Raw genomic sequence first — 23157 nt, forward strand, 5'->3', positions numbered from 1 at the left:
GAGAAAAATAATAATTTGGTAAGCAGGTAAAGTAAAGCTGCAACATTTAATGTATATTACAATAAAGCCGCCCACAGAGTTTCAAATAATTAGTGTTTAAAGCATGGAATGCTGAAACACTATTGTTTTTGTAGAGATTATTATTTATTATTATTCCACCATAAAACCAATTGTCCAGACCAAAGTGCACGGCATGGAGACTTGAAACTTGGTCAGATAGAGCTTAATTTGGTGAGAGGTTGACACAAGTCAAGTCAAGCTTATTTTTATAGCGCTTTTCACAACAGACATTGTCTCAAAGCAGCTTTACAGAAATCAACAGTCAAGGTGAACTGTGTGCATTTATCCCTGATGAACAAGCAAGGAAAAAGAATGTGGCAAGGAAAAACTCCTGTAGATGTAATGAGGAATAAACCTTGAGAGGAACCAGACTCAAAAGGGGAACCCATCCTCATTTGGGCGACATCAAGAGTTTGATCATAAATCTTTCAACAATACAAAACACTGGAGTATAAGATTAAAAGTAATGTTCTTTCTACAGTCTTATACAGTCTATATGGTTAGTAGCTCCTAGTTTTATGAGCTCAACATTTGTGATCATCACAGATCCAGCATCAGCTTCTCCATGCCATTAAACACTCCAGGAGGTCCAATGTCAAAACCACACATGTAGTGGGATCCAATTGGCACTGGTACGTCTCTAGATAGTTTGGGATGTTTCCGAGTTCGGCATCTACTTCTTCAAAGGTCCATAATCTTCATGAGGTGGGATGTGACTGGAGCTGGCCAACCTCATGATGCCTCAGGATGGGGGGAGAAAGAGAATCAGTGGAGAGGAATTAGCGCAGCTGCTGTTCATGATATTAACAGCACAAGTTGATAATGTGTATATGATCAGATGTTGTTTATAATCTAATATATAACAGAATATGTTTTTAATCTGCACTTAAACTGGGAGAGTGTGTCTGAGCCCTGAACACTGTCAGGAAGACTATTCCAGAGTTTAGGAGCTAAATGTGAAAATGATCTATCGCCTTTAGTGGACTTTGCTATTCTAGGAACTACTAGAAGCCCAGGGTTTTGAGATCTCAGCGAGCGTGGCGGATTGTAGCGTGTTAAAATACTGGAGAGATACATGGGAGCCAAACCATTTAGTGCTTTATAAGTAAGAAGTAGTAGTTTGAAGTCTATTCGAAACTTAACAGGGATGATAAGATTGGGGTTATATGGTCATATTTTCTTGACCTTGTAAGAACTCTTGCTGCCGCATTCTGAACTAACTGAAGCTTTTTTATTAATGATGCAGGACATCCACCTAGTAATGCATTACAATAGTCTATTCTGGAAGTCATGAACGCATGGTCGAGCTTCTCTACATCGGATATAGATAACGTTTCATAACTTAAAAATATTTCTAAGGTGAAAGAAGGCTGCTTTTGTAACTTGGTTGATATTATTATTAAAAGACAAGTTGCTGTCTAAAATAGCTCCCAGGTCTTTTACCATTGAACTAGTGGTTACAGAACATCCGTCTAAATGCAGGTTGAGATGCTGGAGCTTCTGTATACTGTTTTTTGGGCCGATGAGCAAAATCTCCGTCTTATCAGAATTTAGTAGTAGAAAGTTATGGGTCATCCAATCTCATTTCTTTACACACTCGGTTATGCAAGCTAATTGAGCTGTATCACCTGGTTTTGTTGAGATATATAGCTGGGTATCATCAGCATAACAATGGAAGCTAATTACATGCCTTCTAATAATATTTCCTAAGGGAAGCATGTATATTGTGAAAATCAGGGGTCCTAGAACTGAACCTTGTGGCACGTCATACTTTACTAGCATTACCCTGGATAACTCTCCATTTAAGACAACGAAATGGTAACGATCGGACAGGTAGGATTTAAACCAGCTTAATGCCTGTCCCTGAATGCCGATGTAATTCTGTAAACAGAGCTTACAGCACCTGGTATTCCCAGGCGGTCTCCCATCCAAGTACTAACCAGGCCCGACCCTGCTTAGCTTCCGAGATCAGACGAGATTGAGCGTTATCAGAGTGGTATGGCCGTAAACATAGTATGCACACAGTATCAACCCAGAGGGCCAAAGGGGGGCGCTACAGTTAAAAAATTAATTGCACACTTTTCTGGCCATAGCTCATACAACATACCTCTTAGACTCAAAACTTTCAGATATTTGAAATCCTTCAGTCCAACCAACAAAAATGCCTATTGACGTTTACGGTCTACGAAGTTCGCTTTTTCAGTAAAATTAAGTGGGTATGTTCCTAATGTATTTTTTCCTTATGATTATCGGTACCTCATTTGTTTGAACCCCGCTTATCGCTGCTTGCAGCTATATTATCTTTTTAGAATGCCTTTGCATATGTGTATTCCTTTCAAAACGTTGTTGAGAAACCAGCCAATCAGAAGCGAGTATATGCCCTTTTAGCCAATAGTCGCGTCATGTTTGCCTCACCAATTAAATCGCTGGAGGGGCGGGTCTATGGCGTAAGGCGACCAATGGGAGCTCTTGGCTGATTTTTTGACCGTGTAAATAGCCGTGTTTGTGACGTTCTGGCTTTAGTTTTGCCGGAGAGAACGAAGTATAGAAGCTTATAAGCTTTTTTGTTTTTGGTTTTATTTGGACGACCAACAATGAGGGAAATTCTTCATTTACAAGCAGGACAGTGTGGCAACCAGATTGGTTCCAAGGTAAGAAATGAACATTGTCTTCGGTCTGACTTACAACCACCACATTTTTACACTCTCGCTGTTCGATTAACTACATGTTCAACTGTAATTGAAGCTGAGAGAGAAACTTTTGTCCGCATCGTTTGCGACAGCGGATTGAAATGATTTTGTAGACTTAAGAAGACAGACTCCTGTGATTTTCAGTCATCCAATGAGTGTTATTTGTTGACAAGTGGTTGAGACTAAATAGGAAGACTTAATTTTTTCCTCTCTCTTTTTACAATTGATTTTGTTCCCTTAGTTCTGGGAAGTAATTTGTGACGAGCATGGGATTGACCCAACAGGCAGTTACCATGGTGACAGTGATCTTCAGCTAGAAAGGATTAATGTCTACTACAATGAAGCTACTGGTGAATAAATAAATATATATATATATATTAAAAAGTTTTTTTTACATTTTCTTTTGTAGTTACATGTTTACTAGTGGTGCTTGGAAATCATCACTCTTATAATTACTCAGATTATTTTTAATATTAGGGGTTTAAGCACAAAACCCTATTTTTAGTGTAGTGATTTATTATTATTGTTCAGCCCAAAATTGATCGTGCAGACTAACCCATAAGGCCTAGAGCAGGGGTCACCAACCTTTTTGACACCGAGAGCTACTTCTTGGGTACCGACTAATGCAGGGGTGTCAAACTCAGGCCCGTGGCCCAAATCTGGCTGTAATTATATTTGGCCCGCGAGATCATATCAAATGTGTATTAAAGCTGGCCCGCCAGTATATAACGCATACAACGCTAATACTACAAATCCCAAGACCGCTGAAAAACTCTGCGTACTCAGCGCTAAATTTACACGGCGATTTACCGATTTTGAAGCCCAGAAATGCAGATTTGAACTGCTCAGTAATCCGTTTGTGGTTGACGTGGAAAGCGCACCAACCAACCTCCGAATGGAGCTGATTGAGCTCAAGTCAAAGTACGACTCTGTGTGTGCTGCACAGTTTCCATATTTCCTCCCTGACACACTGCTCCAACTCTGTGTCCAAGCTGCTCAAATCTCTCTGTGTTCACCAGCACATATCTGTGTGTGTAACTGTTCTCTTTAATGAAGATGAACAAAACACCACTAAGGAGTCTCACTAATGAACACCTTCACTCAATCCTGAGGATTTCCTCAGCTCGGAGACTAAACCCAGACATGATGCTCAGCTCAGAGCCTAAACCCCACACATGATGCACTTGTATCTAAGAAGAGATGCAGGTATCTGACTTCAACCAATCAGAGTAAATCAGAGTGTAGCTACTAAACTTGAATGAATGATGTCTTTTATGCACTTTTTCTACTCCAAGGCATGGACTGTTAATAGCTGAAAGATTGTTTTTTTAATTGAAGGAAATTATTATTATTTTTGGTTGGTTTGTTGTTGCCCTGTGAAAAAAAGATTTACATTACAGGTAGTCGTAGACTTACGACCACGATTGGGTAGAGTAGTAGGCTAGTAGAGTAAGCTATATGTACAGTACTGTGACCTGATGCCGGAAGCTGGTACGCACTGTGGTACGCTGCGGCTAGCGATTGTGGTCGTAATGGTCGCAAGTTGATAACTACCTGTATAAAGGAATTAGAAAGTCTATATATATATATATATATATATATATATATATATATATATATATATATATATATATATATATATATATATATATATACACATACATATACACACACATATGTGTGTGTGTGTGTGTGTGTGTGTGTATATATGTGTGTGTGTATATATGTGTGTGTGTATATATGTGTGTGTGTGTGTGTGTGTGTGTGTATATGTATGTGTATCAGAGAGAGAGAAAATGAAATGAATACCACTGATGTGTTTTTATTTTAAATTTAATTTCTCATGTGTTTATAATATTACAATTTGGTTGTTCCAGATTCAATGTTTATGCAAAACTAAAGTTTGTTTCCATATAAAAGGATTGAACATCTGGAGAGACAGAAAACATGCACAATTGCAGTCAATTGTTCAATAAATATTGAGTTTGGCCCACGACATCGTCCCAGTTTTTAATTTTGGCCCATTGTGAATTTGAATTTGACACCCTTGGACTAATGTGAAGGGCTACCAGTTTGATACACACTTCTGAAATAACAAATTTGCTCAATATACCTTCAATTATATGTTGTTATTAATAATTAACGATATTTATCTATATCAGGGTGTCAAACTCGATTGCACAGGGGCCAAAACAAAGCACACTTTAGGTCGTGGGCCGAACAGGATAAACATTTATTGAACACACTAAAACAGTGTTTTTTTTAACATAAATATTGAATAAAAAGACAGGAATATTATTCCAAAATAAATCAACTTAAACTTTAAATAACTTCAAATATTTTGATCTCCATAAAAATCTCTCCAGTGAAACACCAGACATCTCACAACTTCATCATGCAGCTCTTCAGAAACTCTCCCTCAGTAAATAACCGGCTGATGTGCCTCTGATTTCTCCTCTGCTTTCACACCAGCTTCACTTTGTGATTTTGCTCTGGTGAAACACGTCTGCTGAAATGTCAGATTCTTCTTTAACTCTTCTACTTTCTGTATCTTCTGCTCTGCATTCAGGTTTTTCAGCTTCTCCTCATGTTTTGTCTCGTAGTTCCATCTTAGATTTAATTCCTTAATTACAGCCACAATCGCTCCACAAATAAGACACACGTGTTTACCGGCAGTGTCAGTAAACATCTCAGAATCCCATCGGTTTTGAAAGGCTCTGTTTTTAGAATTCACTTTTCTCTTCACCACTGTGAGGCGCTGTTTCACAATAACTTTACAATAGGGTTAAATACATCAACAGAAGCTCGACTTGATTGACGCTGAAATGTTTCCAGGTCGCCTCGCGTTCGGTAAGGCAGCTGAAGCGCTGCATTGTGGGATCTGTAGTTTGTTATTAGCTCTTCATATCCCGGGACATTAATAACAATAATAATAGAGCTATATAAAATCATCTCGTGGGCCGGATATAATTGTATGTTGGGCTGGCTTTGACACTGAGTTTGACACCCCTGTGTGAAATTATTGTGAGAAATCATTAACATGATCATGTCTTCACATAGATTCTATGTGAAGACATGATCATGTTAATGATTTCGCACAATAATTATCAACAATGATTTTACAATGTAGGAAACAGCTATTTTCATAAAAGGCTCGCGGTTGACTCACGTGGTCCTTGGGGCACCTCGTTGGTGACCCCTGGCCTATAGAGTTTAAACTTGGCCAGATGGTGGAGCTCAATTTTGGGAAAAAACATACTTTTGCAAACTTGTCCTAGGTTTTTCGTGCCATCGAAACAAAACCAGTATAGCAATGTTCAGTAGACTGGGATTTATTATATATTGCCAATTTCTACACACTGTTTAAAGGGTCGCCAAAATGCTCAAAGTAAGCGGGTCACTGACAAAAATGGCTATATGTCATGAACGGATGAGATATCTTTACCAAACCTGGTGGACGTGTCTATGAGATCAATCCTTAATCAAATAAAAAAATAAAATAAAATTTGACACCTGGTGGTGCTGAACAAAAAACTTAAACGGCTATAACTACGCAATCATTCATCCGACCGACTTGGTACTTCGCACGCAGTGTCTGTCCAATGTGCCATAAGGTTTCATGATGATATTTGTGTGTCTTAAAAAAACATGGCCGCCATCTGGGAATTACATGTGATCACCTGTTGGACAACGTTAACAGAGTCGTATTACGACGAAACTCTGTGGTCATGTTCCTAATGTCTTTTTCTTTATGACCTTCAGTACCTCAGTTGCTTGAACCCTGCCAATTGCTGCTTGCAGCTTTATTTATTTATTTATTATTATTATTTTTATTTTTATTATTATTATTTAGTTAACATTTTTTTGGTATTCTTTTTCTTCTGGACAAACAAACCATAGCACAATCTTGCAGCCTGTTTGTACAACATGTGCTATTACTTTATTTTGGTCTCTTGGTACTCTAAAAGCCTGGAAATTATGGGTAATGGCCAGTTTATTGCCTCATAGAAAATAACAGGGAAGCATAAAGGATTTGGTCATTGAAAGGCAAACAGGACATGAACTGTATGAAAGCCCAAATACTCGCTGGCATTCCAAAACTACAGAAACAGATACGCGCTTATTGTATTTTTATATTTTTATTTAATTATTATTATTATTATCATTTATTATAATATATATATCACACTACTGGCAGCCTGTTGAAGTAGTTTATTTATTTTTTGCAATTTAAACCTAGCCTTAATATCGTTACCTAGTGTAATACCTAGCCTTAATATTATTCTACATCTTTTGTGGTACTTTTTCTGTGAACTGACTGCTGTAACATTATAATTCCCCCTTGGGAATAAAGTTATCTATCTAAATGAATATTACCATTTTAATCTTTTCAGGTGGCAAATATGTCCCCCGTGCTGTGCTGGTGGATTTGGAGCCGGGTACCATGGACTCTGTGAGGTCTGGACCATACGGACAAATTTTCAGGCCAGACAACTTTGTTTTTGGTAACTATCGCATGACATTCTAATAGTTTACATTTTTTTTCTTCCTTATCATACAAACCCAAACCAGTAAATCTGACATGGTCTTATCTATTTTGCAGTCAAATTTGGGTTTATTCTGATTGTGTCCTTGTTGTAATTTGCCAGCTGTTTTCTGCTTCCTGTAGCTCTGTATGTATGATTCTTCATTGCTTCTTCTCCACAGGAAAAAGTGGTGCTGGTAATAACTGGGCCAAGGGCCACTACACAGAAGGTGCTGAGCTGTTGGACTCTGTATTGGATGTGGTGCGTAAGGAGGCTGAGAACTGCGACTGCCTGCAGGGTTTCCAGCTTACTCACTCCCTGGGTGGGGGTACTGGGTCAGGCATGGGCACCCTGCTCATCAGCAAAATCCGAGAGGAGTACCCTGACCGCATTATGAACACCTTCAGCATTGTCCCCTCCCCCAAAGTATCAGATACAGTGGTGGAGCCTTACAATGCCACCCTGTCAATTCACCAGCTGGTGGAAAACACGGATGAGACCTTTTGCATCGACAACGAGGCTCTGTACGACATCTGTTTCCGCACCCTGAAGCTCACGACTCCAACATACGGTGACCTCAACCATTTGGTCTGTGCCACCATGAGTGGAGTCACAACATGTCTGCGGTTCCCTGGGCAGCTCAATGCTGACCTGCGTAAGCTGGCTGTCAACATGGTGCCTTTCCCTCGTCTCCACTTCTTTATTCCTGGTTTTGCCCCACTGACCAGCAGGGGTAGCCAGCAATACCGTGCCCTCACCGTGGCTGAATTAACCCAGCAGATGTTTGATGCCAAGAACATGATGGCCGCTTGTGACCCACGTCACGGCCGCTACCTCACGGTGGCTACCATTTATCGTGGCCGCATGTCCATGAAGGAGGTGGATGAGCAGATACTCAATATGCAGAACAAGAACAGCAGCTACTTTGTCGAATGGATCCCCAACAACGTGAAGACTGCTGTGTGCGACATCCCACCCCGTGGCCTAAAAATGGCTTCCACCTTCATCGGCAACAGCACTGCTATCCAGGAGCTGTTCAAGCGCATCTCTGAGCAGTTCACAGCCATGTTCAGACGCAAGGCTTTCCTGCACTGGTACACAGGTGAAGGTGTGGATGAGATGGAGTTCACTGAAGCTGAGAGCAACATGAATGACCTGGTGTCAGAGTACCAGCAGTACCAGGATGCAACTGCTGAAGATGAAGGAGAGTTTGAGGAGGAGGGAGAAGAGGAGCAGGCTTAAACAATTTCAATGATGCTTCGTCTAAGGTCTTGGTCTATTTAATCCCAATAAAACATGTATTTTAACAGTCCTTTTTCTTGTAGTGAATTAATCCCCAAAAGGTAAAACATTTTATTTTTTCTTAATTGAGAGGTGACCAATTGGCTCTGTTGCAGGGTTCTGTTCAGGTTTCAGTTGGTTTAATTCTTGTGAATAACTGCAGTAGTCACACTGCAAACCTTTTGAATTATCAAACTATTGTTCATCTACTTTTTTTCCCAAACTGCTTTCAGGGGGCTTCTTTCTGCCTTTTCTGTTCATCCAGAAGAACTATGGTCCATTATCTGCTTAAGATTGCTGTTTCTTCCTGTTCATGTAAAAACAGGCAGCATGTTCAGTGCTGATTAGATCAGTCAGGTCTGATGCATTGGTTTGATCATATCTGTTGTTCCTGTCTTCAGCTTCTGGCCCTCGAAATCAGTGTTTCTACACAGATCCACAAAGCTGAGCACATCGAAAGGAAAAGGCACACAGTGAGTAAGTACTGCAATTGTCGTAAAATGTATGAGCTGACACACTGAATGAGGAGTGAAGATGATGCTCTGTGTTTACTGCTTACCTTCTGTTTGTAGTGTTGAAGTGTCTTTGTGCAAAGGTTTCATACACTCGGTGGCAAAAATGTACAGATTTGGGGAGTAGACCAGGGACAGAAGTTGTTGTTGTTATTTATCCACTGGCACTATTTCAATGTGTCTTTAATGGTTTTTACTTATACCAGGGGTGGCCAACACGCAGCTCTTTGGCTGGTTTCATATCGAAGTTTGTGTTTATTTTTTAATGTGCGTGTTCGCTTCGCTTGAGTTCCATACGGTATTTTTAAGACTTAGTGAGGAAAATGGGTATTTGAACACCCTGCTATTTTGCAAGCTCTCCCACTTAGAAATCATGGAGGGGTCTGAAATTGTCATCGTAGGTGCATGTCCACTGTGAGAGACATAATCTAAAAAAAAAAAAAAAATCCAGAAATCACAATGTATGAATTTTTTTTTTTTTTACTATTTATTTGTATGATACAGCTGCAAATAAGTATTTGAACACCTGAGAAAGTCAATGTTAATATTTGGTACAGTAGCCTTTGTTTGCAATTACAGCGTTCAAATGTTTCCTGTAGTTTTTCACCAGGTTTGCACACACTGCAGGAGGGATTTTGGCCCACTCCTCCACACAGATCTTCTCTAGATCAGTCAGGTTTCTGGCCTGTCGCTGAGAAACACGGAGTTTGAGCTCCCTCCAAAGATTTTCTATTGGGTTCAGGTCTGGAGACTGGCTAGGCCACGCCAGAACCTTGATATGCTTCTTACAGAGCCACTCCTTGGTTATCCTGGCTGTGTGCTTCGGGTCAGTGTCCTGTTGGAAGACCCAGCCTCGACCCATCTTCAATGCTCTAACTGAGGGAAGGAGGTTGTTCCCCAAAATCTCGCAATACATGGCCCCGGTCATCCTCTCCTTAATACAGTGCAGTCGCCCTGTCCCATGTGCAGAAAAACACCCCCAAAGCATGATGCTACCACCACCATGCTTCACAGTAGGGATGGTGTTCTTGGGATGGTACTCATCATTCTTCTTCCTCCAAACACGTTTAGTGAAATTATGACCCAAAAGTTCTATTTTGGTCTCATCTGACCACATGACTTTCTCCCATGACTCCTCTGGATCATCCAAATGGTCATTGACAAACTTAAGACGTGCCTGGACATGTGCTGGTTTAAGCAGGGAAACCTTCCGTGCCATGCATGATTTCAAACCATGACGTCTTAGTGTATTACCAACAGTAACCTTGGAAACGGTGGTCCCAGCTCTTTTCAGGTCATTGACCAACTCCTTCCGTGTAGTTCTCGGATGATTTCCCACCTTCTTTAGGATCATTGAGACCCCACGAGGTGAGATCTTGCATGGAGCCCCAGTCCAAGGGAGATTGACAGTCATGTTTAGCTTCTTCCATTTTCTAGTGATTGCTCCAGCAGTGGACCTTTTTTTACCAAGCTGCTTGGCAATTTCCCCGTAGCCCTTTCCAGCCTTGTGGAGGTGTACAATTTTGTCTCGTGTCTTTGGACAGCTCTTTGGTCTTGGCCATGTTAGTAGTTGGATTCTTACTGTTCGTATGGGGTGGACAGGTGTTATGCAGCTAACGACCTCAAACAGGTGCATCTAATTTAGGAGGATAAATGTAGTGAAGGTGGACATTTTAAAAGCAGACTAACAGGTCTTTGAGGGTCAGAATTCTAGCTGATAGACAGGTGATCAAATACTTATTTGCAGCTGTATCATACAAATAAATAGTTTAAAAATCATATATAGTGATTTTCTGGATTTTTATTGATTCTTATTAGTGGACATGCACCTAAGATGACAATTTCAGACCCCTCCATGATTTCTAAGTGGGAGAACTTGCAAAATAGCAGGGTGTTCAAATACTTATTTTCGTCACTGTATATTCAGAGAGAGTTTAACCTTTGCATTGTATTAAATGTTTAATCCTGTTAATTTAGTGTTGATTGGTAGATTTGCTGAAAAAAGGTGAATATATTGGGGATAATTGAAGATATTGATGTTTTTTCAGATGCAAGTTCTAAAAAGCTGTATTAATTAATGTATTATTGATTATAAATAACTAATTATATATAAATAACTAAAAAGGGTATATAATTAACAAGTATTGTAAAAATGTGTAAAATGAGAGAGAAGACCATTTATGTTTGGCAAAGTGTATTATTTGTTATTGTCAACTGTCATGAAAATATGATTCTACATAAAGTTTGCAGTGGGGAAACATCCGAATGTTCATGATTTTTCATCTCCCTCTTTTCAGAGGTAAAACATTTGGAGACACCGCTGGGATCTACTCTTCAGAGGGTGGTCGTTGCTTACCTGGCAGACAACTTCTGATGCAGTACATCCCCTAAAACAACCCAGATCAACAGTGGAGTGGAAAGAGTTCCTGCAGTAAAGGCCACAGAGATCATCAGGTGAAACAGACAAGTTCACTCAGTCTCAAGTAAGCCACTACTCGGTGAAAAGGTCCACTCGTGTCCAAAATGACAACAGTGCTAGAGGAAATGCAAGTTGAGGTCATCGGCATGTTAAATCCTCTATCCAAAGACCAACTGCTCAATGTTTGTGAGTTCCTGAACATATCCGATCGAGAAAAAGTCCCATCTAAATCACGCATGTCTCTTATCTCTCACATCCTTTAACATCTTGAAGAAGACATCGAAGAGCTAGAAGATGGTGGCGTATCTGTACTGTTAAGCGTGAGAGATAAAATAATAGAACTGAGTACAGTCACAGAAAATGAGTCTACAGGGCGAAGCCAATTCACAGAAAAAGAGACTGCAAAAGGAGTTGGATGAACTCAAGTGTGCAATGAAACAAAAATTGAGTGAAATGCAACAATTGGACGAATTAAGCACAAAACAAACCGTTGTGCAGCCTCAACCACAAATAGCTGCACCCTTAGTGAATGTCCAACATTTAAGCTCACCTTGGTGCAAAGATTTAAAAATTTCTGGCCAAATCGGTGAGCCAGGTCAAAAAGAGAAATTGACCTTTTCAAGTTTGGCACACCAGATTGAGAACGGTCTGAGCAGAGGCTACCCAGAATGTGAAATTTGTGATGCAGTCATTCGGCCCATTTCCCCTGGGTAACAGTTATGAAGCTATTTAGAAGGAAAGCCCAACCTGACTTTACCTACACAGACGAATTCTGCGTTCTCACTTCCAGGAAAAAAGTGCAACCGAACTTTACAAGCAATTTACCTCTGAAGGCCAAGGGAACAAAGAAACACCTCAGAGTTTCCTAATGCGTGTTCTGGATCTGCGTCAGAAAATCTTGTTTGCATCTCAAGAAGCAGAATCAGGCCTCAAATACAATTCAGCATTAGTGCAGAGCTTGTTCTTACATACTGTACTCACTGGTCTTCAAAGTGACCGCATTAAAGTAGACATGCAGCCCCTACTTCGTGATACGAAAACCACAGATGAGGCAAGATTGCTTGTGCTAATGAGGCAGAAAGACAAAAGAAAAAGAAAACCAATGTGCAGCACACCACTACTGTTGTCCATTCAGTTAAGTCCAGTGATGAAACCACTGATAAGAAACCCAGTGTGACTTTCAGTGTGCCAAAACCATCTTCCAGTGTGCTGTCAGAACTTAAAGAACTGAGAACTGATGTAGCATCACTAAAAACACTCGGTGCTGAAATAGCTCACATTCGGGAATCATTGCAGCAAACAGCCTTTGCCTCACCACAGTGCTTTTGACCGAGAAATTGTTCTGTGTCCAGTGCAACCATATTGGGCATCACCAGCTGCCAACCAAACAAAAGTGAACACTCAATTTCAACCCCAGTATATGCCTCGACAATATATTATACACCAGCTACTTGTTCCCAAGCAAGAAAATGCTTCAATTGTCAAGCAGCAAAGAACAGAGGACCGTTGCATGCATTGCTTTAGATGTGGCAGTAGTGAGCACTTCCAGGCAGGATGCAGAATTCGTGGCATTAAGACTTTAAGAGAGAGTTCTTTTAAATGGAGAGGGGTTACTTCCGTGGGACATGGAGTAACCAGATCCACTGAACAGTCCCAAAGCTGTGCAGCCTGTGGAAGAACAGAGAACCAAATGAAGCTTTGTTCACAGTGTAAAAAGGTACTGTATTGTTCTAAAAACTGCCAAACTCACCATTGGACTGAACACAAGCAAACCTGTATTAACTCACATAGGTCAGTGTCAAATTCCTACATGACCATAAGTGTTCACACCCCTGGCAGAACCCAATTTAATCAGCATTCCCCTGTGATGTCATTAGTTGGGAGGCAATGTCTCGTTGAGTGTTACCTGCACGGCCAACAATTTCAAGCACTGTGGGACACAGGCTCTCAGGTATGTCATTGAAGAAGTGTGGAAAGAGGATTACTTACCCGAAGTCCCACTGAGAGATGTTTCCAGTATTCTTGAGGCTCCACATACATTGAACCTTGTGGCTGCCAATGGCATTGAACTGCCCTATATTGGATATGTTGAAGTGATATTTAGATTTATCACAGCCATCGCACCAAGCTGAACTTGTCATTACTATGCTCGTAGCGAGGGGTCAGAACCTCTCACAGCCTATCATCGGTTTTAATGTGATAGAACAAATCATGAACTTCATTGAGCAGGCACAACCAAACACGGTAAACAAAACTTTGGAGAGAACTGTGAAAGCTGCATTCCCCAGCTTAAAGAGGAGCAAAGTTCAGACATTTATCCAACTTGTGAGTGCAGAGAGCTCATGTGAATACATAGTAAAAACTGCGAAAGTGCATGTTAGCATTCCCAAACGTAGTACTGTGCGGGTCTCATGCCGAGTGTACATGCAGCCAGTTAAAGAGGACAGCACACTCCTTTTTTAACCTGATGTGAACCCCCAGTGGCCAGATGGGCTTGAATTCACAGACAGTCTAGTGAGGCTGAGAAAAGGAGCTCCAACAAATATCACGATTGAGGTGTACAATGACACGGATCATGATGTAACTCTCACAGGCCAGACCCCAATCGGTACATTACAGCTTGTCAAGAATGTCTTCCCTGCTAGTATGTTTGAGGTGCCAGCAAACCCTCCCTCTGTTGGGGTATGTCACATCCAGACTGCAGATAACTTCACGATAACACCAGTCCGGATGAATGGGTCCCGCCCGTCGATGTCAGCCATCTGAATAAACACCAGAGACAGGTAGTACAGCAAATGTAAAGAGAAGAGTGCCATTTATTTTTTTAAGTCAGACAATGACATTGGGTGCATCAGAAATTTGCAATTGAGCATCTTCCTTAAAGATGATGAACCAGTCAATCGTACTTACATGTCTGTACCAAAGCCTCTATATCGTGAGATGAAAGAATACTTACATGACCTCATAGCACAGGGCTGGATTGAAAAATCCAACTTCTCATACTCTTCTCCAATCATGTGCATAAGAAAGAAGGATGGCATCCTCCATTTATGTATTGATTATTAGGACCTAAACAGAAAGACTCACCCAGATAGACAGCCAAATCCGAGGGTGCAGAACATCATGGACAGCCTTGGTGGTAATTCTTTGTTTTCGTCATTAGATCAGGGGAAGGCCTACCATCAGGGGTTCGTGTCAAAGGAGAGTAAACACCTAACAGCTTTCGTGACACCCTGGGGCCAACAGTGGGTACGGAAAGTATTCAGACCCCCTTAAATTTTTCACTCTTTGTTATATTGCAGCCATTTGCTAAAATCATTTAGGTTCATTCTTCTTCCTCATGAATGTACACATAGCACCCCATACTGACAGAAAAACACAGAATTGTTGACATTGTTGCAGATTTATTAAAAAAGAAAAACTGATATCACATGGTCCTAAGTATTCAGACCCTTTGCTCAGTATTTAGTAGAAGCCCCCTTTTGATCTAATACAGTCAGGAGTCTTTTTGGGAAAGATGCAACAAGTCTTTTACACCTGGATTTGGGATCCTCTGCTATTCCTCCTTGCAGGTCCTCTCCAGTTCTGTCAGGTTGGATGGTAAACGTTGGTGGACAGCCATTTTTAGGTCTCTCCAGAGATGCTCAATTGGGTTTAAGTCAGGGCTCTGGCTGGGCCATTCAAGAACAGTCACGGAGTTGTTGTGAAGCCACTCCTTCGTTATTTTAGCTGTGTGCTTAGGGTCATTGTCTTGTTGGAAGGTAAACCTTCGGCCCAGTCTGAGGTCCAGAGCACTCTGGAGAAGGTTTTTGTCCAGGATATCCCTGTACTTGGCCGCATTCATCTTTCCCTCGATTGCAACCAGTCGTCCAGTCCCTGCAGCTAAAAAACACCCCCACAGCATGATGCTGCCACCACCATGCTTCACTGTTGGGACTGTATTGGACAGGTGATGAGCAGTGCCTGGTTTTCTCCACACATACCGCTTAGAATTAAGGCCAAAAAGTTCTATTTTGGTCTCATCAGACCAGAGAATCTTATTTCTCACCATCTTGGAGTCCTTCAGGTGTTTTTTAGCAAACTCCATGCGGGCTTTCATGTGTCTTACACTGAGGAGAGGCTTCCGTCGGGCCACTCTGCCATAAAGCCCCGACTGGTGGAGGGCAGCAGTGATGGTTGACTTTCTACAACTTTCTCCCATCTCCTGACTGCATCTCTGGAGCTCAGCCACAGTGATCTTTGAGTTCTTCTTTACCTCTCTCACCAAGGCTCTTCTCCCCCGATAGCTCAGTTTGGCCGGACGGCCAGCTCTAGGAAGGGTTCTGGTCGTCCCAAACGTCTTCCATTTGAGGATTATGGAGGCCACTGTGCTCTTAGGAACCTTAAGTGCAGCAGAAATCTTTTTGGAACCTTGGCTAGATCTGTGCCTTGCCACAATTCTGTCTCTGAGCTCTTCAGGCAGTTCCTTTGACCTCATGATTCTCATTTGCTCTGACATGCATTGTGATCTGAAAGGTCTTATATAGACAGGTGTGTGGCTTTCCTAATCAAGTCCAATCAGTATAATCAAACACAGCTGGACTGAAATGAAGGTGTAGAACCATCTCAAGGATGATCAGAAGAAATGGAAAGCACCTGAGTTAAATATATGAGTGTCACAGCAAAGGGTCTGAATACTTAGGACCATGTGATATTTCAGTTTTTCTTTTTTAATAAATCTGCAACAATGTCAACAATTCTGTGTTTTTCTGTCAATATGGGAAGCTGTGTGTACATTCATGAGGAAGAAGAATGAACTTAAATGATTTTAGCAAATAGCTGCAATATAACAAAGAGTGAAAAAATTTAAGGGGGTCTGAATACTTTCTGTACCCACTGTATATAAATGGGCCCGCAGCCTTCCAGTGATGTATGGAAGAGTGTTTAGAAGGCTTGCGAGATGAGATCTGCATCCCATACCAGACAGTACATTAAAGATTTCTCTCGCTTTGCTAGCCCTTTGTATGACCTGTTAAGAGAAGCACACTCCTCCCCTGTTTGGGAATGTAGTTTACAGCCACTGTGTTGCTGGTGAAAGCAAAGATGGAGGAGGGGACAGGTCTTTCTCTAACCTGCAGCAGGTTTGGTGGTAGCTCTGTTTAGTTTTTTCGAATTGTGCCGACTAGGGCTATTTTTTTTTTTTAGGAGATCCTGTGCAACTGGATAACTCGTGAAAAAGTTGTCACAAGTCACAGTGACTCCCTGGAGTCCCTCAGTCATCTCAGGCATCAACACTGCCAGGCATACGATGTGGCGACATCAGCGGTTATCCACAATTTAATCCCATACTTGGCTGGTTTTTGGGCATATATTGCCGAAATTATCATCGTCCTTTAAATGGTACTAGCTGCTCATCCACGGTCACGTCTATGCCAGGATTAAATACAATTTCGAGTCTTTTAGCCCACAGATCCCATAGGGCTCGGATTGGGGCAAGTTTGTCGTCTCTTTGGGGAGCTTCTCTGCTTCTCTTGTCATCAAAACGGAGCGCTCTGCTGATATGATGAAACCTGCGGAGAGACATCGTGGCCTTAAAAATTGCCCGGCCACTTCAATCGTCCCACAGGCAGCATGAACACTCATTTCTTGACCCGTAGACACCAGCTAAAATTAGCCGGCCCATGTAAGCATTGATGTCTGTGAAGTCCACATCAGTTCATTCTTTGATGGTGCGCCGCCAATGGAGGTTAGTCATGTTGACTATCAAGTCAATCATCTCGCTGGAAAAAAAAAAAAGCTCAAAAGTAGATTTTAAATCTTCTACCCTTGATATTGCATATCTTGTTGGCCCCGGAGTCACACCTTGAGCAGGCTTGAAAAAAGAAACCGTCTCTGCATTAGTTGGAAACCATTGCTGTCCGTTTCTCCCCATCCAACCTGATCCAGGATCCTCAGAAACCTCCTCGCTTTCACTCGATGTAGTTGAGGACGTGGCTGGCTTGAAGTCTGGATCTGACCCTCTGAAGTGCTGTCCAAAGATGAATCCTCCAGCTCGCTGGGGTCAGGCTGCATGATTTCATCTAAAACTTCTTCAGAAGTGAAGGCTCTCTTCATGGTGCTCGCTGCTCTTTTCATTTTGAAATGACCAGCAGGATGGAATGCAAGTGTTTAATATCCACTTACCTTGTTTTTGTTTAGTCTATACTTCTCATCAACAAAAGGCAGCAGGTGCATAAATCCACTGACCTTGTTTTTGTTTAGTCTGAAAGCTGAGGTGCATATTCTGATTTTCTTAGACACATCAAGGTCAGTGAGCAAAGCTCTCTCTCTCTCTCGCTTGTACACACACTGAAAATAAACTAAACTTTCTTTTCGGCTTCTCCCGTTAGGGGTCGCCACAGCGGATCCTCCGCACGTTTGATTTGGCACATGTTTTACGCTGGATGCCCTTCCTAACGCAACCCTCCCCAATTTATCCGGGCTTGGGACCGGCACTAAGAGTGGCTGGGGATGGTTCCCTGACCGGGAATCGAACCCGGGTCGCAGCGGTGGGAGCGCTGCATCTTAACCACTAGACCACCAGGGGACCTTGTACACACACTGAAAATACATGTCTATATTTAATTTGTTTCCATTCATCTATTTAAAACTTTTGTTCTTTTTATTTTATAGTTTAAATGTTGTTTCATTTTCTAGTTGTTGTAATAAATTATGTTCATAAATCTGATGTGGAGTAGACTTTGATACATTTTTTTTCTCAGTAAAAGTCAACAAAGGTCACACACACACACACACACACACACACACACACACACACACACACACACACATACTATACTATAAAGCCAGAAACTAATCCACAGCTCTATTTCATGGTGAAGCAATTAAAAAATGTCGTTATAATGGGAGTCAATGGGGAAAAAACAGCCACTAACAACAAATGAGGATGAAAATAATCCAAGCTGATGCTGCAAAAAAAAAAAAAAAAACTAACCATGCAAAAAAGTCAGTTTTTCTCCAATCTTTGACACATCCAAGCCTGTGATAAATTGTAAAAAAAAATCCAGTTTACAATATCAAATTTCAGTCATTTTGTGTGGGTTTTTTTTGCCATTTCTGTGACATCACTAATTCAATTGGCAAATAAAAAAGTCCTGTATTAAAATAATTTTTTTTTGTAGTTTTGAATCAGAACTGAGGTTGATTAACAGATTTGAGTGGAAAAAAAATATTGAATTATAAAATTTTTATAATTCCGTTTATAAAAAAAAAAAAGACGACTTAAAAAAAAGAAAAAAGAAAGGAAAAAAAAAGGGCGCGTAATAAGAGATACAATCATAGAAAATATACCGGATTTTTAAAATGAACGAGACGAAGGGGCCTTCAGATAGCCTCAGAGACACACCTAAAAAATCTATACAAGTGTTTAAAAAACAAAAAACAACAAAAAAAAAAAACGCTTTTATTCTTACCTTGGCACCAATTTGGTTGCCGCACTGTCCTGCTTGTAAATAAACAATTTTTCTCATTTCAAAATGAGTCCAAACCTTCGTTCTGCCTTTCGATAATGCAGTGGTGACTTGCGAACTATGCGCTAGTTATGCAGTCAGGGAATGCACCCAAGCGCTTCCAATGGTCTCCACAAGACATGCACTCGCCTCCCCAGCGATCTAATTGGTGAAACCTTTTTTTTTTTTAGACTATTGGCCGAAGGTGCGTAAACTCTCTTCTGATTGGCTGATTTTGTTGCTATACGTGCTATACGGAAAATCTTACCTGCTTATACAGTTATAACGGTTCTTATTAGCGGCAAAAACAACATTTAGAGGAATGCTGTGGGCAAGGCGATCTACAGGGCCCCCTGATTTTCTTCATGTATATACAGTGGTGTACATTACAACCTGATACTATTAGCATGAAAGTTAATGCATTTATCTGACTGGTCACTTGTATTGGGTTTAATGTTCTTCTTTTTCTTTCGGCTTCTCCCATTTGGGGTCGCCACAGCGGATCATCTGTCTCCAAAACCCCCTGTCCTCTACATCTGCCTCTTTCAACCCAATTACTTGCATGTCTTCTCTCACCATATCCATAAACCTCCTTCTTGGCCTTCCCCTTTTCCTCCTTCCTGGTGGCTCCATCCTCAGCATTCACCTACCGATATAACCCATGTCCCTCCTCTGCACATGTCCAAACCATCTCAATCTCGCCTCCCTCACCTAGTCTTCAAAACGTTCTACATGCGCTGTCCTTTTAAAAAACTAATTTCTATTCCTGTCCATCCTCGTCACGAAAACCTCAACATCTTTAGCTCTGCTACCTCCAGCTCCACCTCCTGTCTTTTACTCAATGCCACTGTCACTAAACCATACATCATCGCAGGTCTCACCACAGTCCTATAAACTTTCTCTTTCACTCTTGCAGATACTGTTCTATCACAAATCACTCCTGCCACTCTTCTCCACCCACTCCACCCTGCCTGCATTCTTTTCTTCACTTCTCTAACACACTCTCCATTTTGCACTGTTGACCCCAGGTACCTTACCTCCTTCACCATCTCCACCTCTTCTCCCTGCAACCACACCCCTCCACTTCCCTCCATCTCATTCAAACACATGTACTCTGTCTTACTAGTCAACACATTTCCATCTCCATCCTTTATTGCTCTAATTTGCAGCACATCCTTTCCAGCTTGGTCCCTCCGCCTGGCCAATTGGTATAAATCCCTTTCTCCTTCCTTTAGTTTCCAACTTTTCGTACAGCTCCTCATATGCCTTTTCCTTGGCTTTTGCCACATCACTCCCAATTTCTCCGGGCTTGAGATCGACACTGAGGGTACACTGGCTTGTGCAACCCTAATGGCTGGGTTACTTGTATTGGGTTCAATCATTTTAGTTAATCAAAAGTTCACTAAATAAATAAGTAGCCTATAAATAATGCCAGCTTGTTCCTAAAGTGTTCTGATGCAGGAAATCGAGAAATAGAATCCAAGAATTATCAGAATCAGCATCAGAAAGCATTTATAAATTATCTTTAATATCTGAAACTGAAGCAACACACATCCCTACAACATAAATGTACACTGTTTTTTTGTTCGGTACCACACAAGGCCATGCTCCTGCTCTCTCAGTCTAAACTTTATAAAACATAATAATGAGATGTACCACTAATTCTGGGGTGTAGTACAAACTGTTTACCAAAATAATCAATTTTTCTATAACAGAAAAATAAAGAAAGTGTAACAAATGTTTGTTGTTTGTTTCAATATGTTCACAGTCGCGAGTCTTCCTCTGAATCCAGGCCACATTTCCCTATGTTTCATCTGCAAAAAGAGAACAGGAAAAAAGACATATTAGTAATTTGATGTTTGAACCACATTTACCTAATTTATATTTTACTTTGAAATAAATTTCTTCTTTGACTATGAAAGTAGCTTGCCTGAAATGCTTATGAGAAGTCTCTACTATAGACTGAACTAAAATACCTTAATAATTTTATCCCTCTTTCTCTTGGTAATCATGAATCATGAATGCTCACTGGTAACCTGCCAATCTGCATTTCTGAGTTAAGTATGTGTTTTTGCTTGTCCTTGTGATGAATCTTAGAAACGTGTTTTCAAATTTGAACTACACACAAGCTTTCCTATGCTAATTTGTAGTTGTATAAAGTACATGCTGTAATGCCAACCAGATGAATTGTTAAACTATACAAATAGTATTTTTGTAGAATATTAAATCAACTGACTGGACTATAGTCACAAATCTTCATGCATACAACACTGTTCACAAGACCATAACCTTCTGATAATTGTACAGCAATTTACAGTATTCATACATTAGAAACTACAATATTTATTTTACATTATTTATTATATATTTTTACATTTACATTTGTTCTATGCAAAAACTATATTTCAAAGTTCCTGCTCCAGTTTTTCATTCCCCATTTTACATTTAGTTGGAAATCAACAAATAAAAAAACTGGTTTTTAATAATGGTTAATATTGCTCTTTACATATAATAGTCCATGTACTTATTTTAATCACTTATGCATCTATCTACTAACACATTTTCCTGCTATCATTACATGTACAAAAAACCTTTTACATCATGAGGAAATAAATTATTTAGGTTATATTTACCTCAATGAAATGAAAAAGTAAATGTATTAATCGTTACGCTCTTTCGAAAATTTAGAGTGATTTTATGTCCTAATACATTAATTTGGATTTGTTCATTTTTAGCTTTTGTTTTTCTTCCCTTTCATGTGGCAGTCCCTATGTAATGTCCCTGTGATGTGGCAGTGTAAGATCAGTGAAATAACCCCACCTTCAAATGAGGAGGTGGAGCAGGAACAGAAGGCTATGATGAAGGTTAAATGTCATGATGGGCCTGATGATGCAGCTCCTGAGGCAGGCTAGTAATTGTATCCACACAGTTTGGTTGCACTAAATGGACATAAAAGAACCATGGTGTAAAAGAAAAACATCAAAGACTTACTGAAACACAATGGAAATTAATGTCAGTGTATAATCACTACTCTTCAATCCTCTGCCCCCGGTCTGGCCCCCACATCTATACCTGAAAATAGTGTGATTTATAATTAAATGTATTGGCCACTGAGTATATGAAACTTCAGCAAAAGACACTTTAACACTACAGACAGAAGGTTAGAAGTAAGCAAAGCCTATGATCATTACTACTCAATCAATGTGTCAGCTCATAAATTTCAGTACAATTCCATTACTTACCCACGTGTGTGGTATAAGAAACTGTGTGCCTTTTTCTTTTGATGTCCTCAGCTTTGTCTGCTTTGTGTGATCTCATTGGCCAGAAGCTGAAAACAAAAACAATAGGTAACAAGATCAAACCTACATAAATGGTCCCATTTGTCAGATTTCAATTGATGTAACAGATCCAACTTTTAAACAACACACTGTGTATCATTCAATACCTAACAAAATTAATTCAAGTAAAACAGAACACCAACAATAGAGAATAATAAAATGTGTGCATAGTGTGGTGAAACAAATAAAATCCATATTTATAATCTCTATGCAATCTTACCTTTATGTGACATGAAGGGAAATTGATAAGCATATCAATACTACAAGCAAAGTAGGAACAGAGCATTGTACTGATTATTAAACATTAGTTTAATCAATCTTTTTTTACCACATTGGGAAAATGTTCTTTACAAAATAAAATTATGCAATAATTATACTGTGTCAAAAAACATTATATGTGCCTGCTCTGCACTTGGCACTTTTTGATCAAGTGACATTCACAAATGCTCGATAGGAACAGAGCACATGGGCATGATTCAGCATAAAGTCATTGTCACAGATTGTGCCCCACTTGCTATTATTGAACATCACCCAGCTCTTGTTAAGCAGGAAGGGATCCACACACAACTAAGTATCAGCACTGCATCCCATACACTCACTATTGTCAAGTCAAGGACAGGGTTATTTTTGTGTGAACTGAGAGTCCCTTGCACATACCTTACTTTGTCAGAACCAAGAACAAACCTCTAGGGACATAAAATACATATTTATTATCTTTATTGTAAAAGAGAACCTTGTGGATACATAACAATACTTGACTGATGTGGATTACATATTTCTTTTCAGGAATGGCTTGAAAAGGGTGTCATCCATCTATGTATGCAATTAATGGGACACAAGCAAG

At 40.3% G+C, this 23157-nt stretch overlaps 1 protein-coding gene, 1 long non-coding RNA gene and 1 pseudogene across 3 annotated transcripts in view; all 3 read left to right on the forward strand.

Moving 5' to 3' along the window:
* LOC310737361 overlaps positions 1-23157 on the forward strand; it is a 75777-nt gene that overhangs the window by 34741 nt on the left and 17879 nt on the right. The gene's annotated exons all lie outside the window — the stretch shown is intronic.
* The window catches only part of LOC310737338 (tubulin beta-4 chain-like), a 79025-nt pseudogene that overhangs the window by 18020 nt on the left and 37848 nt on the right, over positions 1-23157 (forward strand). The window lies entirely within an intron of this gene.
* On the forward strand, positions 2573-9034 carry LOC310737334 (tubulin beta-4B chain-like). The gene is made up of 5 exons (XM_083561634.1): positions 2573-2711; positions 2992-3100; positions 7145-7255; positions 7458-8544; positions 8959-9034. The coding sequence occupies exons 1-4, from the start codon at positions 2655-2657 to the stop codon at positions 8516-8518; spliced, it is 1338 nt and encodes a 445-aa protein (XP_083417760.1). The 5' UTR covers positions 2573-2654; the 3' UTR covers positions 8519-8544; positions 8959-9034.

The sequence above is a fragment of the Silurus aristotelis genome (assembly GCF_946808225.1).
Source record: "Silurus aristotelis genome assembly, chromosome: 14".
NCBI lineage: Eukaryota > Metazoa > Chordata > Actinopteri > Siluriformes > Siluridae > Silurus > Silurus aristotelis.

Coding starts and splice junctions, on each gene's coding strand:
- LOC310737334 (XM_083561634.1), top strand. CDS start 2,655: ATGAGGGAAATTCTTCATTTACAAGCAGGACAGTGTGGCAACCAGATT. Junction 3,101..7,144: donor CTACTACAATGAAGCTACTG/GTGAATAAATAA, acceptor TAATCTTTTCAG/GTGGCAAATATGTCCCCCGT. Junction 7,256..7,457: donor GCCAGACAACTTTGTTTTTG/GTAACTATCGCA, acceptor TCTTCTCCACAG/GAAAAAGTGGTGCTGGTAAT.